The sequence below is a fragment of the Erinaceus europaeus genome, chromosome 20, assembly GCF_950295315.1.
Source record: "Erinaceus europaeus chromosome 20, mEriEur2.1, whole genome shotgun sequence".
Taxonomy (NCBI): Eukaryota; Metazoa; Chordata; class Mammalia; order Eulipotyphla; family Erinaceidae; genus Erinaceus; species Erinaceus europaeus.
The window spans coordinates 57,982,640-57,999,465 of record NC_080181.1 but is presented as its reverse complement, the minus strand read 5'-3'; the positions used below and the strand labels follow the sequence as shown (position 1 = coordinate 57,999,465).

Sequence of the window (16,826 nt, the reverse complement as noted above, 5' to 3'; positions counted from 1 at the left end):
TGAAGCCACTCGCCCTGCAGCGGGAAGCCGATCGCCTGCCTGGCACCTTTGTTGTGCCGTGTTGTCCAGTGTTGCTAGGTGCCTGTCTGTTTGCTGCGGCCCTGAGCTGGCCCTCCTCTGCCCTGGCTTTCTGTGGCGTGCCACGGTCAGTGGGTCATCTCAGGACCGGCTGGGGGGAGGCCACCAGACGTGCTGGCTACGGTGGACAGCTCACTGAACTTAGTTTGGATGATGAGCTTTCAAGTGAACAGTGGTCCCTGGGGGTCCGAGCAGTGGCACACATTACAGTAAACAGGATCTGGGTTCAAGCCCCCAGTCCCCACCTCCAGGGGAAAGCTTCAGGAACAGTGAAGCAGGGCTGCAGGTCTCCCTCCCCCTCTCACCCCCCAGCCCCCGCATCACGCGATCCCCCGGACACCCTCGACCTCTCCCCTCTCCTCTCGCACCTCCTCCCCCTCTCACCTCCCCCTCTCCCTCTCACCTCCCCCTCCCCCTCTCACCTCCCCATCCCCCTACTCACCTCCCCCTCCCCCTCTCACCTCCCCTCTCCCTCTCACCTCCCCTCCCCCCTCTCACCTCCCCCTCCCCTCTCTCACCTCCCCCTCCCCTCTCACCTCCCCCTCCCCCTCTCACCTCCCCCTCCCCCTCTCACCTCCCCTCTCCCTCTCACCTCCCCCTCCTCTCTTATTTTTTTCCTTCCAGGGTTATCACTGGGGTTCAGTGCTTACACTACAGATCCACTGCTCCTGGAGGGCATTTTCCCCATTTTTTTTGCCCTTGTTGTGGTTGTTATTGTTATTGTTAAAGCCATTGTTGTTGGATAGGACAGAGAGAAATGGAGAGAGGAGGGGCAGACAGAGAGGGTGGAGAAAGACAGACACCTGCAGACCTGCTTCACCGCCTGTGAAGCGACTCCCCTGCAGGTGGGGAGCCAGGGGCTCGAACCGGGATCCTTACGCGGTCCCTGCGCTTTGTGCCATGTGCACTTAACCCGCTGCGCTACTGCCCAGCCCCCCTACTTTTTCTTTGCTTTGGGTTATTGCTGGATTTCGGTGCCAGCACTATGAATCTATTGCTCCTAGTGACCATTTTTTCCTTTTTTCTTTTTTTTAAAGTGCTTTTTTTTAAAAAAATGTTTTATTTTTATTGGATAGAGACAGAAATTGAAATGGAAGGAGGAGATAGAGAGGGAGAGAGACAGACACCTGCAGTCCTTCTTCACCACTTGTGAAGCTTTCCCCCTGCAGGTGGGGACCAGAGGCTTGAACCTGGACCCTCACACACTATAATGTGAGCGCTTAACCAGGTGCACCACCACCTGGCCCCAAATAGTGGTGTTTTAAAGTGAATTGCAGTCTGCAGCCAGTAAGTTACAGTTTTTTTATTTCTCTTTCTGTTTTTTTACATATTTAGACACCTGCAGACCTGCTTCACCGCTTGTAATGTGTCCTCCTCTGTAGGTCATCACTGGGGGCTCGGTGCCTGCACTATGAATCCACTGCTCCTGGAGGCTATTTTTCCCCTTTTGTCGCCCTAGTTGTTTATTATTTATTTTTCACCAGAGCACTGCTCAGCTTTGGTTTATGGTGATACAGGGGATTGAACCTGGACTTTGGAATCTCAGGCATGAGAGTCTCTTTGCAGAACCATTATACTATCTACCCTTGCCCTCTCTCCCCCTCTATCACCCCCTTCTTTCTTGATGCCTGGCTGTCTCTATCCAATAAATAAATAAAGATAATAAAGGAATGTTAGGAGCCAGGCGGTGGCTCACTGGGCTAAGCACACGTAGGAAGTGCAACGGCCTGTGGAAGGCTCCCAGTTTGAGCCCCGGATCCCTACATGTGGCGGGGGCACTTCACAAGCAGTAAAGCAAGTCTGAAGGTGTCTCTCTGTTTCCCTCTTTGTCTTCCCTCCTCTCCCAATTTCTCTCTGTCCTAGCGAAAATTGCTGCAGGAGCAGAGGATTCATAGTGCCAGCACTGAGCCCCAGAGAGAACCCTGGAGGACACGTACACACACACACACACACACACACACGTACGTAAATTGTTTTAAAAAATGGGCTGGGGAGGCCAGGTGTTGGTTAAGTGCTCATGGCACAAAGAGCAAGGACCCGCACAAGGATCTGGGTTCGAGCCCCCAGCTCCCCACCTGCAGGAGGGCACTTCACAAGCAGTAAAGCAGGTCTACAGGTGTCTCTCTTCCTCTCTATCTTCCCCTCTGCTCTCAATTTCTCTCTGGCCTATAGAAAATTAATAATATAATAATGAGATTCTTTGTTAAAAAAAGGAAAGGGAGAAAGAGGCACTTGCAGACATGCTTCACTGTTTGTGAAACATCCTGATGCGGTGGGGAGTAGACTCGAACCCGGGTCCTTGCCCATAGCACTACGTGTGCTTAACTTGGCGTGCCACCACCTGGCCCTCCTCGCAGTTTCTGTCACTTAAAAAGAAAAGAGGGGGGAGTTGGGCGGCAGCGCAGCGGGTTAAGTGCAGGTGGTGTGAAGCACAAGGACCGGCGTAAGGATCCCGGTTCGAGCCCCGGCTCCCCACCTGCAGGGGAGTCGCTTCCCAGGCGGTGAAGCAGGTCTGCAGGTGTCTGTCTTTCTCTCTCCCTCTGTGTCTTCCCCTCCTCTCTCCGTTTCTCTCTGTCTTTTTTTTTTTTTAATTAAAAAAATTTCTTTATTGGGGAATTAATGTTTTACATTCAACAGTCAATACAATAGTTTGTACATGCATAACACTTCCCAGTTTTCCATATAAGAATACAACCCTCACTAGGTCCTCTGTCATCCTTATTGGATCTGTATTCTCCCCTCTACCCACCCCAGAATCTTTTACTTTGGTGAGATACGCCAATTCCAGTTCAGGTTCTACTTGTGTTTTCTCTTCTGATCTTGTTTTTCAACTTCGGCCTGAGAGTGAGATCATCCCATATTCATCTTCTGTTTCTGACTTATTTCACTCAACATGATTTTTTCAAGGTCCATCCAAGATCGGCTGAAAACGGTGAAGTCACCATTTTTTACAGCTGAGTAGTATTCCATTGTGTATATAGACCACAACTTGCTCAGCCACTCATCTGTTGTTGGATACTGGGTTGCTTCCAGGTTTTGGCTGTTACAAATTGTGCTGCCAAGAAACATATGTGGACACAGATCTTTTTGGATGGATGTGTTGGGTTCCTTAGGATCTATCCCCCAGGAGGGAATTGCAGGGTCATAGGGTAGGTCCATTTCTAGCCTTCTGAGAGTTCTCCAGACTGTTCTCCACAGAGGTTGGACCCACTGACATTCCCACCAGCAGTGCAGGAGGGTTCCTTTGACCCCACACCCTCTCCAGCATTTGCTGCTGTTCCCTTTTCTGATGTGTGACATTCTCACAGGAGGGAAGTGGTATCTCATTGTTGTCTTGATTTGCATTTCTCTGACAATCAGAGACTTGGAGCATTTTTTCATGTTTCTCGGCTTTTGGATCTCTTCTGTGGTGAAAATTCTGTCCATGTCCTCCCCCCATTTTTGGATGGGTTATTTGTTGTCTTGTTGAGACTCTCTGTCCTAACAACAACGACATGAATAACTACAACAATAAAGCAACAAAGGCAACAAAAGGGAAAATAAATATGAAAAAATTTAAAAAAAGAAAAGAGGGGTGAGTAGTATAGATTCCAGCCCACTGTTCCCCACCCCCTGCAGGATCCAGGGACACCCAGGTCCCTACACCCTTCCAGGGCCTTTCAGGGCAGCCTTGGGGGCATCTGACCTCGGACCCCACCCCTAATGCACCTGCTGAGGAGAGGGCTGTGAGATAGCTCAGCTTGTCAGAGTGCAGGACTTGCGTGCTGAAGGGCCCAGTTCCACTCCTGGCCGCCACCGCGGGCCAGGACAAAGCAGCACCCTGGGGTGTGCGTGTCCCTCATGGTGCGTGAGCCCAGTGTCTCCTTTGCCGCGTTTTCGTCATCCAGTTGAGGTTGCCTTGGTCACGAGGTCCGAGTGCGACCCCCGAGCGCTGCCAGACAGAGGCTGCCCCTCGGCCGAGGCTCCCGGGACCAGCGACGGGGCTGCAGGGCCGGTGTGAGTGTGCAGCGAGCTGCTGCCTGCTGTCCCGCTGCTCGGCTCAACGCGGGTCTGTGGGCACTGAGGACTCTGTGTGGAGGCCAGTGAACGGGAGGGCTGGGAGGCTCGGCCACGTGCTCCTGAATCCCCAGGGTGGGGCCGGATGGTGGCGTACCTGGTTGAGCGCACGTGTTACAGCCCCCGGTAGGTTCCCACCTGCAGGGCTGCAGGTGTCTCTGTCTCTCTCCCGCTTCCTCTCAATTTCTGGCTATCTCTTTCCAATAAAATAAAGATAACAAAAACTTAAAAAGATAAAAAGATGAATATTAAAAATAAGCCCCCAGGGTGCAGCCTTCACCCGGCTCCACAGGGCCCCGACTCCAGGCTCGGGGGGCCGAGGGGCCTTGTGGTTACAGCCTGAGGGCATGATGCCATGGGGGGGTGTGTCGTGGCTGGGGTTGAGTGAGCTGGTGGCTGCAGGTGTGGGCTGGGGCCGGGAGCGGGGCAGAGGGCAGGGGCCGAGGGCAGGCCCAGGCTGCTGTGGCTGGGAGGCAGGCAGGGGAGCTGGGTGTGGGCAGTGCTGCCTGCTTCTCCTCGCAGGCAGGAGAGAGCGCAGTCCCTGCAGCGTCTCCATGTCTCGCAGGCTGCACTGCCCTGCCCCCTCACTTCAGAGGAGATGCCCACCTCTGGCCTGGGCGCCTGCTCCACCCGGACGGAGGCCCCGGGGACCTTGACTCCCCATGAAAGCCGTTCTGCACCCTCGTGGCCGCCCTTGGCTCTTGGGGGCTGCAGCAAGCGACAGCCCCTCTCCCCACCTTCCAGTTCAAGCTCATCTCCCAGGCCTACGAAGTGCTCTCAGACCCCAAGAAGAGGGACATCTATGACCAGGGCGGCGAGCAGGCCATCAAGGAGGGCACCTCGGGGAGCCCCAGCTTCTCCTCGCCCATGGACATCTTCGACATGTTCTTCGGCGGAGGGGGGCGCATGGCGAGGGAGCGGCGAGGTGGGTGCCTGGGTGGGAGGGGCGCCTGACGGCAGGTGGCTCTGCGGAAGCAGGGTGGGGCCCCTCATCCTGAGGGGGACAGGCAGCATCCAGGGTCCCTGGCAGGAGGCCCCCGCTGGCCGGCCTGGGATCTGCCTGTGCTGTATGCCGTCCGTCTGGGACGCTGCCTTTCTTTCTAGCTTTAAGTTATTGGATAGAGACAGAGAGATGGAAAGGGAAGGGAACAATGGAGAGAGAGAGAGAGAGACAGAGACAGAGAGAGAAGGAGGAGGGGGTGGAGAGAGACCGATAGACACACACACAACTGCAGCCTGGCTTCACCACCTGTGAAGCCTCACCCCTGCAGTTGGGGACTGGGGGCTCGAACCTGGGTTCATGTGCACTGCTACGTGTGCTCAACCACCCAGCCTCTTGGGATGCGTTCTGTGTAGTTAAACGGACCTGCTTGTGTTGGACACTCTGTAAAAAGAAGCCGGTACTCTGCAGAAGCCAGGAGATTCCCCCACGCTGCCCCTCACCCAGCCCTGGGCCTCTGCTGTGAGCTGTCCATGGCCAGGCTGTATTGGGGGGCACTCTGATGGCCGGAGTCCCTCCTGCTGACGGGGGGGAAGTCTGGGCTCAGAAGTAGACAGTAGCCAGTGATGGCTGGAGTCCCTCCTGCTGATGGGGGGGAAGTCTGGGCTCAGAAGTAGACAGTAGTAGCCAGTGATGGCTGGAGTCCCTCCTGCTGATGGGGGGGAAGTCTGGGCTCAGAAGTAGACAGTAGCCAGTGATGGCTGGAGTCCCTCCTGCTGATGGGGGGGAAGTCTGGGCTTAGAAGTAGACAGTAGCCAGGCCTGTGCATCTGGGTATAGTCAGAAGTGGGCTCTGTGCTGGCGTCAAGCTGGACCAGGAGCTGGGAGGGGGGAGCTGTCGTCATTGACAGTGACTCAGGCTGGGGGGGGGCTCTGTCCTCACTGACAGTGACTCAGGCTGGGGGGGCTCTATCTTCAGGGAGCACAGCAACATGTCCCATTGAGGTGACAGGAGGCAGCGGGCTACGTAGGGCCCAGAACAGTGGATCGTGATGACTGGTGACGTGAGCACAGGAGAGAGAGCTGCAGGTCACAGGCTGGCCCAAGGCGGTGTCTGGGTTGGAGGGCCAGAGGCTGGGGCCTTTCCTCACCAGGGTCCCTGGGCATTCACCCAGTGCCGGCCACTGCCGGGATCTCAGTGGCCTCTGCACACGTCTGCTCTGGGTGCAGACGGGCCTGCGGTGGGCACCCACAGTTGGTTAGGCCTTCAGCTCCTGCAGGGCTGGGCCACGTCTTAGCGCAGCCTCTGAGAGCAGCCCCATAGCCCAGGCCGGGAGCCACCTGTGTCTGACGCATCCCTTTCCCGAAAGGTAAGAATGTAGTCCACCAGTTGTCTGTCACGCTGGAGGACTTATATAACGGAGTCACCAAGAAGCTGGCCCTCCAGAAAAACGTCATCTGCGACAAGTGTGAAGGTAAGTCATGTGGACAGGCCTCCCGAATCCGAGCCCTCAGACCCAGAGACCCCTCGGCCTGGGGACCCAACTCCTGGGGGGGCGGGTCTCCCAGAGGCTCCTTCCTGCAGCACCTCTCAGCGGGCCTCAGGGCTGCACGGTCACTTAACTGTTGCAGTTATTTTCTGGCTTGAGGTCCAGACGGTTCCCCCCGCCGCAGGGCTGCTAGTGTTTCTGTGTGGCCCTGATGGTGACCCTGCCAGGCCCCATGGCCCGGAGCCCCCGGGGCCCCTAGACACCCTGCAGCAGAGGCCGAGCCTGCCCCTCCTTTACTCATAGCTGGGCATCTGGCCCCGCAGGCTCACTGAGGCTTCAGTCAGCTGTGTTCACAGCCTTGCACTTTTTATTTTAATATTTATTTTATTTATTCCCTTTTGTTGCCCTTGTTGTTTTATCATCATTGAATAGGACAGAGAGAAATGGAGAGAGGAGGGGAAGACAGAGAGGGGGAGAGAAAGATAGACACCTGCAGACCTGCTTCATCACTTGTGAAGCGACTCCCCTGCAGGTGGGGAGCTGGAGGCTCGAACCAGGATCCTCACACCGGTCCTGCCGGTCCTTGTGCTTTGTGCCACGAGCGCTTCTTTCTCTCCTTCTGTATCTCCCCCTCCTCTCTCAATTTCTCTTTGTCCTATGCAATGAAATGGAAAATATGGCTGCTGGGACCAGTGGATTCATAGTGCTGGCATCAAGCCCCAGCAAAAACTCTGGAGGCAAAAAAATAAAAGCGGGGGGAGGGGAGACACCTGTAGCCCTGCATTACTGCTTGTGAAAGACCCACAGGTGGGGGCCAGGGCTTGAACCCGGGTCCTTGTGCACCGTACCAGGTGTGGCTCCTGGCTCCACTGTTTGAATGGGAGGCGGTCAGATGCAGTGCCCGGGGCCTCGCGGTCCCACAGACCTGGCTGAGCCAGCGCCTCTGGGGCCTGGGCCCCGCGGGAGGCGCTAACGTGGACTCTGTTGCCCACCTGCCCACGCGGGAAGGGCAGGGGCAGGCGGGGCGCTCACCCTGCCACCAGACCTGGTGGGAGGGGCGCCGCCCCGGCTCACTCGCTCCCGCCCCCAGGCGCCGGCGGGAAGAAGGGGGCGGTGGAGAAGTGCCCGGTCTGCAAGGGCCGCGGCATGCAGGTGCACATCCAGCAGATCGCCCCGGGCGTGGTGCAGCAGCTGCAGACCGTGTGTCTGGAGTGCAAGGGCCAGGGAGAGCGCATCAACCCCCAGGACCGCTGCACCAGCTGCAGCGGTGCCAAGGTCCTCCGCGAGAAGAAGGTCATCGAGGTGCACGTGGAGAAGGGTGAGGCTGGCCCCCCGCCCCCTGAGAGCCTCCCCAGAGTGGCCGCTCCCAGGGGCTCCTGGCACCTCCTCCTTTCCCAGGGCTGCAGAGTGTTCAGCGGGCGGGGTGCCTGCCTTGTCCCAGCTTTGTGCTGTGAGGAAGCTCTGGGTCTTTGGTGTCTCTCCTGGAATGAAAAAGCGGGGGGGGGGGGGGGCAGGCGGGCACACCCAGTTAGTCGCCCATAGTGCAAGGACCTGGGTTCAAGCCCCCGGCTCCCCACCTGCAAGGGAAGCAGCACAGGCGGTGAAGCAGGTCTGCAGGTGTCTGCCTTTCTCTCCTCTCTGTCTTCCCCTCCTCTCTCCATTTCTCTCTGTCCTAGCCAACTGAATGGCCGCCAGGAGCAGTGGATTCAGTGTCTGTCTAAGCCCTCATGATAACCCTGGAGGCAAAAATAAGCAAATAGCAGCCAGGATGTGGAAACCCAGGCTCCCGCTCAGCAGATGCATCAGCCTGAGCTGCTTTCTGGTCTCCGTGGCCTCCTGTGGCTCCCAGACCCAGCCTGCAGACCCTAGATGAGCAGCAGGGCTCAGCGTCCAGAGGCCCGGCCGGGGAGGGCGGCCCCGGGTGCAGTGGGCTGGGCTGTGCCCTGCCCAGAGGGGACCGGCCGCGTCACAGGGCTGTGGGGGTTGAGGGCGCAGGGCGCGTCCGCCTTCCGGGCTCCTGAGCAGGGTTGCCGTCCCCCAGGCATGAAGGACGGGCAGAAGATTCTGTTCCACGGGGAAGGTGACCAGGAGCCCGAGCTGGAGCCGGGCGACGTGATCGTCGTGTTGGACCAGAAGGACCACGGGGTGTTTCAGAGGCGCGGGCACGACCTGCTCATGAAAATGAAGGTCCAGCTCTCGGAGGCCCTGTGCGGCTTCAAGAAGACCATTGCCACCCTGGACGAACGCACACTGGTCATCACGTCCAAGTCAGGTGCTCCGCCCCGCGCGGGCAGGGTGCTCCGGGGTGAAGCCCGCGTGCTGCCAGGGGTCGAACCCGGGGCCTCTGTGCCTCAGTCAGGAGGCCTCATGTGGCCAGCGGGGCATGTGAGCGGGGAGGCAGGGTCCCGGGGGTGAGGTAGCAGCACTGGCCGTGCCCAGGACAGACCGGCAGTGCCTGGGGCGCTCTCAGCACTCAGCCTGCTGAGCGAGGTGCGGGGTGGGGCTGTGTGGACCCTCAGGACCCGGCCGGTGGGTATCCCTGGGCTGTGCAGAGCCCCCCGCCGCCCGCTCACCCGGCCCTCCCTGCAGGCGAGGTGATCAAGCACGGGGACCTCAAGTGTGTGCGTGGCGAGGGCATGCCCATCTATAAGGCGCCCCTGGAGAAGGGCACTCTGGTCGTCCAGTTCCTGGTGAGTGCCGGCCCTGGGGGGGGAGCGGTCTGGGAGCCGTGGATCCCAGCCTGTCCGCCCCCGCCCCCGCAGGTGGTCTTCCCAGAGAAGCACTGGCTGCCCCTGGAGAAGCTGCCTCAGCTGGAGGCGTTGCTGCCTCCGCGCCAGAAGGTGAGGCTGACTGACGACATGGAGCAGGTGGAGCTGCAGGAGTTCAATCCTGCCGAGCAGAGCTGGCGGCAGCAGCGCGAGGCCTACGAGGAGGACGAGGACGGGCCACGCACAGGGGTGCAGTGCCAGACGGCCTGAGCACCTGCCGGGTGACGGGGTGACGGCCGCAGCCCCCGGCGGAGGGTCGTCTGGGTTTTCCTCCAGGTTGTAACTAGCGCTATAGCTTGATTTCTATTTAAATGTTTCCGTGTAAATCCCGCGGGCTGCACACAGGCTGCTCCTTCTCTCAGGCCTCCTCAGGCTGCGGGAGGCTGGGCTCAGGGTGGAAGCAAGCTCATGGGTGGCCTGGGGCCCCGCGCCCCTCGGCCAACGGGGGTGTGTGGCCTTACGCCTCCAGCCTGGGCGAGGACCCAGCAGAGCTGGGGAGGACATACCGGCCGCCTGCTCGGCGCACCCCACCCTCCCTGCAAGCCGGAGTGGCTGGCCGAGCTGGACCGCCAGCATCTGGGGCAGGCTCTGGGAGTTCCCCCGACTCCTGCACCACACAGCCAGGTCAGAAGGGCTTCCTGCTCGGTGGCGATGCCCGGGAACGGGGCCCCACAGCCGGCCTGTGAGCACCAGCACACCTGGCGGGTAGGGCAACACACAAGCTCAGGGTTACTCTCCTGCTGCCGCTCAGGCTCACAGGCCGGGAGCCGACGGCAGGCAGCCAGGCCCCAGCTTGGCACCCTCACGGTGAGGACGGGCCTGCTACCGCTGCCATCTGCCACACATGGCCCTGGCCCAGCTCTACCTCTAAGCCCAGAGGACCTCGGCTCCAGGTGTCCAGTTTCCAGCTCACTTGTTCATGAATTATTGCTGAAAGACACCGGGCCACCATGGGGGTGACCTGGGTCCATTTCATGTCTACTCCACTTACACCTTTGCTCACAGCTGAGTTAGTGAGTCTAGCAGCTGCACTCAGTGCTGGTCCCATTGCCTGGGGTGGGGAGGGGCAGTGACCTTGTCTTGGGCTGGGGGGGAGGGTATAGCAGAGTGTGGCCCGTGCCCCTAGGCTGGGTGCAATTCTGGACACACAGGATCTGATCGGCTCTGTGCCCCAGGGCGTGGGCCGCCCCCAGCTCTCCTGACAGAGGCCAAGGAGGGAGGCTGCTGATGGATGAGGCCCCTGGCAGGGCTCAGCCCGGATGCTGCGTAAGTGCCGCGTTCCCTCAGAGACGTTAAAGGAGGGCATGGCAGGGACGCCCTCCACGCGGTGGGAGTGGCCCCCTTCCTGGAGCACTCCCCACCCCAGAACACAGCACACACAGTTGGCTCCAAAGCAAGGCAGGTGCCCACGGACACTTTATGTGAGGCAGAAGCCACCTGGCCCAAAGCGAGACATGGGAAGGCACCGCCGCGTGGCCCTCCCTTGCCCTGGGAAACACCACTGGCAGCGTGGTGGGACATGGAGTCAGCCCGGGCCTTTCTGCAGCTAGCCGGAGGCCGGGCCCTACACCGGACAGTCATAGACGTGGATTTCCTGGTCGTCGCCGACAGACACGATCTTAGAGCCATTCCCATTGTACTTCACTCCCCAGACCTGTAAGCGGACAGGAGAGGCTGAAGTCGCCCGCCCCAGAGAGCACTCGGCCTGGGGGTCCAGGCGGGTGAAGCAGGGGAGAACCATGCCTACCTGGTCCTGATGGTCGAAGAAGGTGTGGACGCAAGTCCTTGTCCCCACATCCCAAACTTTGACGCTCTTGTCGGACGAACTGTTCGGAGGGAATGTGGACACGTGTCAGAATGGTGGCCGGGCGGTGTCTCACACGCCTGTCAGCAGGGATTCCCAAGCAGCTACAGCTGGGGCGCTGACACCCTGGCCACACAGTGAAGATTTACAAGGAATACTCAGAGCTTAGCCGTTCAAAGTAATCCATTTCTGACACAGCCGAAGGGTAGCTGTGTTTGAAAATAAAAATCCTTCAGAAGACAAAGGCTGCACTGCCTGCACATTGAGGGGACTCTGGAAGGCCGGCTTCCTGCTGGGAGTCTACGCACCTGGAGACAAAGTGTGTGTCGTCGGGGCAGAAGGCCACGTTCAGCACCCAGGACGCGTGCCCACTCAGTGTGCCGGCCAGATTGGCGTGCTGCCTGGGGAGGGGGGCGGACACGGGAGCTGTCACTGAGGTGGGCACTCTGCGACTCACCGCTCACGGGGCTGCGCTGCTCTCGTCAGAGCAACTATTGCTGCCTGCTGCCACCTTGGGCCACCGCAGCCTCGCCACCACCACGACAGGCCTGGCTCCAGCCTGCCTTCACTTTTTGAGAAAGTGTGACCCAGCCATGCCAGCAGGAGTCCTGCTGGGCCTGAGGCAGACAGTGGCCTGAGAAAGTGGGGCCTTCACTGCCTCCATGTCTGCTTCCCTGCTGGTGGCCCCGGGAGAGAACTGGGAGACTGCACAAAGCGGTGGGAGCTGGCGCAGGGCAGGGCGCGTGCTATGCCTGTCGGAGGGGAGCCATTTCTGAGGGAGCCACAGGCCCAGAGGGCACAGCCCTGCACTCAAGCAGCACACACAGGTGGCATCTTACAGCAAAGGGGCCTTGCCAGGTAACAACCAACAAGAAGAATCGGACACTGAGGGTCTCTGTGCCCACGGCGGCTCCTCCCCTGCACCCACTCAGCGGCAGCCCAGGATGTCAGCTCAAGGCACCCCACATGAGAGAGGAGCCCCAGGAGAGTAAGAGCCCGCCCCCTGCCGTGGGGCTGCCTATGCACCTCCTCCAAGGGACGGGAGTGTCTATTGTGCCCGCAGCCAAGCCCCCCGCCAGGAGCAGCGCCCGGCCGGGTCACTCACACGTCATAGATCTTGATGTAGCCGTCGTCGGAGGCAGTGACTAGGAGCTGAGAGTCCGGGGAGAAGGTGAGGGAGCGGATGGGCATGGCGTGGCCTGGAATTCAGAGGCCCAGGTCAACCTCGCAAGCCCCATCCTCTGGCCCCTCACACGGGACCCCACAGACCGCGTCGCTTTTGGTGGCAGGAGTCACTGAGCTGTGACCCAGAGCCTACTGTCAGCTGGGAGGGACTGAAGGCATCCTGTCCCATTTATAGAAAGGTGTGGATGCCAGGCTCATCTCCTGGGGCCTTTTCTCCGCGTTCCCCTGCTCTGGCCAGCTGACGACTGAGCAGGAGCAGCTCTCTGTCTACCAGCTTTGTTGTGCAGTGAAGGGCGATCTGGGGCTGTGACGTCACTCGTCAGAGCTCAAGATCTTAGGGGAGAACCCTGGCTAGTGGCCCCTCCCCCCAGTCCTCATGCCTAGCACCCACCACGGCAGGGGTGGATGGGGCTCTGAGCCTGTCTTTTGCTAGTCAAAGTTTAGAGTGGGGGAAGGGGCAGGTGGTGGCGCACCTGGTTGAGCACACATGTCTCAACGCACGAGGACCCAAGTTCAAGCCCCCAGTCCCTACCTGCAGGGGGAAAGCTTTGCGAGTGGTGAAGCAGGGCACCTGATGTTTCTCCCTCTCCCTCTCAATTTTTGGCTGTCTCTATCCAATAAATAAATAACAAGGGAGACAAGAAATGCAACACCGGCTAAAATGCTGACTGACCATAAAGAAGCCTGTCACCTGAGCCGAGTGCTCGGCAAATTAACACGCCTGTGCTCGGCCCCCAGAGACGCTGTGGCTCCACCTGAGGGCTGCCGCTCAGCGTCTACAGAAAGGACTCTCCAGCCTGGTTTCAAAGGAGACACGACGATGCATATACCTTCCAGCGTGTGCAGAAGCTTCCCGGTGGCAATATCAAAAATGTTGATGATTCCATCTATGGCTCCACTGGCCAAGTACTTGCCGTCGGGACTCTGTGGAGAACGTGCCCAGAAAGTCTGAGGCTCCGTGCTGGCCCCCCCCCCCCGCCCCCCACCACAAAAGTCCCAAGCTGCTGACAAAGCAGGCAGGAGACAGCTGCCCAGTCAGCCCAGGGCAGGGAGGAGGGTGGAGGGTGGTGTCTCCTTACGTAGGCAATGCTAAGGATGAACTTTCCCCTCGTGTCCAGAGAGTACTCCTTTTTCCCACTCTCCACACCAAAAATGTTCACTTTGCCCACGTGAGTCCCTGTGGCCAGAAACTGGGAATCGGGAGAAAAGGCCAAAGTCCAGGCATCCACTAAACAGAAAGGGGGGCGGGGGGACAAGAAAAGGTGAGATCTAAATTTAAAAAGTTCGACTTAAACCAAAACGTCTGTGTCACGAGCTAGCCGCAGCCGGAACTCTCACCTGGCCCCGCGTCCATCGACTTGATCTGCTTGCCGTTCTCCAGGTCCCAGAGGCGGATGTGGGCGTCCAGGGAGCTGGACGCGGCAATGGGGAGGGTGTGGCTGATGTCCACGGACACCACGCCCAGCTGGTGGCCCTCCAGGCTCCACTGCAGGTCCAGTCTCTCATCACGCCTGCAGCAGGGACAGACGCATAGGCTTCTTCCCACCCGACACGCTGCCGACAGCGGCGTCAGTGTCTGGAGAACGCCGACCGCCCGGCCCGCACCTTGGCGGCGGAGTGGCACTCACCACTTCCAGACCTTCACCAGGTCGTCCAGGGACCCTGTGACCACAGTCTCGGAGTTCTCTTTCTTGTTGGTCCCCCACGCGACCGACCAAATGGCGTCATCGTGCGCTAGGATCGAACACACAGCGGTGAGCTCAGAGACCTCACACAGCTTCTAAAGCGAAAAGGATGAGATGCGGCTCAACCACCAGCCGGCAGTTCTCAGAGAGCAGCCCTGGCTCTGCGGTCGTGCCGGGAGCGGCCTCCACCACTCAGCTCGGGACCGTGGGGCACGGAACCCTGGAGGTGCTGCAGCGGCCATGCGGCCCAGGTCAGGGCTCTCCAGGCCAGCCCGGCATCTTCTCTCTCCACCACTCAGCATGCAGCTGGCCATGACCCCGTCAGCAAGTGAAACGGAGAGACACCTATGCAGGGAACGGCCGGCTATCTCTCCAGACCTTTGAAAGGCAGCAGGCAGCTCACCTGTCCGCACTACAGGCTGAAAAGCCACAGTTTACAGAGCCTGCAGCCGTGAACTGCCCCTGCCACAATGTCCCGTCACTCAGGCAGCTGTCACCGTGACCCTGTGGTACGTTCCAAGTCGCTAAACGGGGCCAGGTGGTAGCGCGCTTGGTTGGGCGCGCACACTACCATGCTCAAGGACCCAGGTTCAAGGGCCCCGTCCCACCTGCAGGAGGAAAGCTTCATAATTCGTGACGCGAGGCTGCTGCAGGTGGCTCTCTCTCTCTCCTTCTCTAACTCTCCCTCCCTCTCAATCTCCAGCGGTCTCTATCCAATAAATATGCTGGGGGTCAGGCAGTGGTGCACCTGGGTGAGGGTGGACACTACAGCGCTCAAGGGCCCGGCTTCAAGCCCCTGGTCCCCACCTGAGGGAGAAAGCTTCATAATTCGTGAAGCAAGGCCGTTGCAGGGGTGTCTCTCTCCGTAACTCTCCCTCCCTCTCAATTTCTACCTGTTTCTATCCAATAAATATGCTGGGGCCAGGCAGCGGTGCACCTGGGTGAGGGTGGACACTACAGCGCTCAAGGGCCCGGCTTCAAGCCCCTGGTCCCCACCTGAGGGAGAAACTTCACCAGTGGTGAAGCAGCCTGCAGGTGTCTTTCTCTCTCTCCCCTCTCCGTTAAATTTCTGTCTCTAGTAATAAATGGAAATTACCACTAAACAGTTGTTTATAAGCACCAGCGCGATGGCCGCCACCCTCGGAAGCAGGCACCACGCCCGTCACGCTCACTCAGACGGGGATGGGAGGACCTGGCAGCTCAAAGACCGTGGCTGAGGAGGGGCAGAGCCGGGACTCAGGCCCACTGTCCACAGACCGCACAGAGCAGGTCCAGACACGCGACAAGCGCCCAGCCTTCTCTGGGACACGACGGGAAGGTGTGAACAACAGCGGCTGTGGGCTGCCGGGGTGGCATCCCCTGCCTCTCAGGAGTGGCCGAGTCGCCATGCCCGCTACACGGGAGGAGACTCCTGGCTTCCCCAACACCGCCGGCTTAGCGTGGAAGGCACCCCACCAACTCCCGAGGCGCAGCTAACTCGGGAGGCCGTGACGGAGGAAGGGACTCGCAGGGAGAGCCCTCGCCCAGGCTCCGTCTCCAGCGGGGGCCGACGTCACCTACTGGACTCCGACCTGCCATGGAGGACACGGGGACGCCGGGCCACTCCAGGGCCGGACGCGGCACGTCCTTACCCAGGCCGGAGCGGGAGCAGGAGCCGACAGCTCCTAGGAACAAGCGCCGCCTGCTTCACGCTCTGGCAGGGAAGCTCCGCCGCGTCCTCGGCCTACGCCAGCGTCCCCGGTGTGTGGGTGCGCGCGCCACCCCTGTGTCCGCTGGGCGAGAGCCGGCAGGTGTAGGCGGCCGGCGATGCAGAGGGAGGGCAGGCTGCTTACCTTGCTCCTGCTTGAAGAGGATGCTGTACTGGAAGAGAGCAGGAGCGGGTCACACGCAGGCTGGATGCGGGCTGCCCCCACCCCGCGGAGCCCGCCGCCGGCTCTCAGGTCACCCCAGGAGGCTGGGGCCCGGCCCTCGGGTGCCACCCCGGGTGGACATAGCCTGCCCCGGCCACCCCTCCATCCCGGCTGCCCCTCCATCCCTCCATCCCGGCCGCCCCTCCATCCCGGCCACCCCTCCATCCCGGCCACCCCTCCATCCCTCCATCCCGGCCGCCCCTCCATCCCCGGCCGCCCCTCCATCCCTCCATCCCGGCCGCCCCTCCATCCCTCCATCCCGGCCGCCCCTCCATCCCTCCATCCCGGCCGCCCCTCCATCCCGGCCGCCCCTCCATCCCGGCCACCCCTCCATCCCTCCATCCCGGCCGCCCCTCCATCCCTCCATCCCGGCCGCCCCTCCATCCCTCCATCCCGGCCGCCCCTCCATCCCTCCATCCCGGCCGCCCCTCCATCCCTCCATCCCGGCCGCCCCTCCATCCCTCCATCCCGGCCGCCCCTCCATCCCTCCATCCCGGCCGCCCCTCCATCCCTCCATCCCGGCCGCCCCTCCATCCCTCCACACCGGCCGCCCCTCCACCCCGGCGGGCACAGCCTGCCCGGCCCCACAGACACCGGCTTCTGCTCTCGCGCGGGCTCTGCCTCCCGTGGACCCGCCGCTCACCTGGTTGGCCATGTCCGCGGCCGCAGCAAGCCCGGGATCCGGAAGCTGGGGAGGCAAGGCCGGGCCTCAGCGAGGCGCCCAGGGACCCCGACACCCCCGCCCGGCCCCCAGCCGACTCAGCGGCCGGCGGACCCGCCACCGCCACCCTGCAGACAGACGCACCGCCGCCCGACCGCCGCGCAGACACTCGCCGTCGCTCTTCCGGTCGCAGCGCTGACGCAATCGACGCGACCGCGGCGTGCGGCCGTGAGCTCACGAGGGGCGGGGC

The 16,826-nt window shown here is 60.7% G+C and overlaps 2 protein-coding genes across 4 annotated transcripts; one reads left to right on the top strand and one right to left on the bottom strand.

The window, feature by feature from the left end:
- The first annotated feature begins 4,719 nt into the window (after positions 1-4,719).
- On the top strand, positions 4,720-9,660 carry DNAJA4 (DnaJ heat shock protein family (Hsp40) member A4). The gene is made up of 6 exons (XM_060179551.1): positions 4,720-5,059; positions 6,444-6,548; positions 7,654-7,881; positions 8,605-8,835; positions 9,153-9,253; positions 9,326-9,660. The coding sequence occupies exons 1-6, from the start codon at positions 5,002-5,004 to the stop codon at positions 9,539-9,541; spliced, it is 939 nt and encodes a 312-aa protein (XP_060035534.1). The 5' UTR covers positions 4,720-5,001; the 3' UTR covers positions 9,542-9,660.
- A 1,077-nt stretch (positions 9,661-10,737) lies between these two features.
- Positions 10,738-16,805, bottom strand: SKIC8 (SKI8 subunit of superkiller complex). Of its 3 annotated transcripts, none has more exons than XM_060179552.1 (11): positions 16,721-16,805; positions 16,559-16,603; positions 15,838-15,865; positions 13,949-14,054; positions 13,659-13,831; positions 13,400-13,548; positions 13,151-13,244; positions 12,241-12,334; positions 11,444-11,536; positions 11,079-11,157; positions 10,738-10,985 (listed from the first exon to the last, which is right to left on the bottom strand). In XM_060179552.1, the coding sequence occupies exons 2-11, from the start codon at positions 16,568-16,570 to the stop codon at positions 10,896-10,898; spliced, it is 918 nt and encodes a 305-aa protein (XP_060035535.1). In that variant the 5' UTR covers positions 16,571-16,603; positions 16,721-16,805; the 3' UTR covers positions 10,738-10,895. The 3 variants fall into 3 exon arrangements, with proteins under 3 accessions (XP_060035535.1, XP_060035536.1, XP_060035538.1); XM_060179553.1 differs by having other exon boundaries at positions 16,717-16,776; XM_060179555.1 differs by lacking the exon at positions 10,738-10,985 and having other exon boundaries at positions 11,128-11,261; positions 11,440-11,536.
- Between the last annotated feature and the right edge of the window lie 21 nt (positions 16,806-16,826).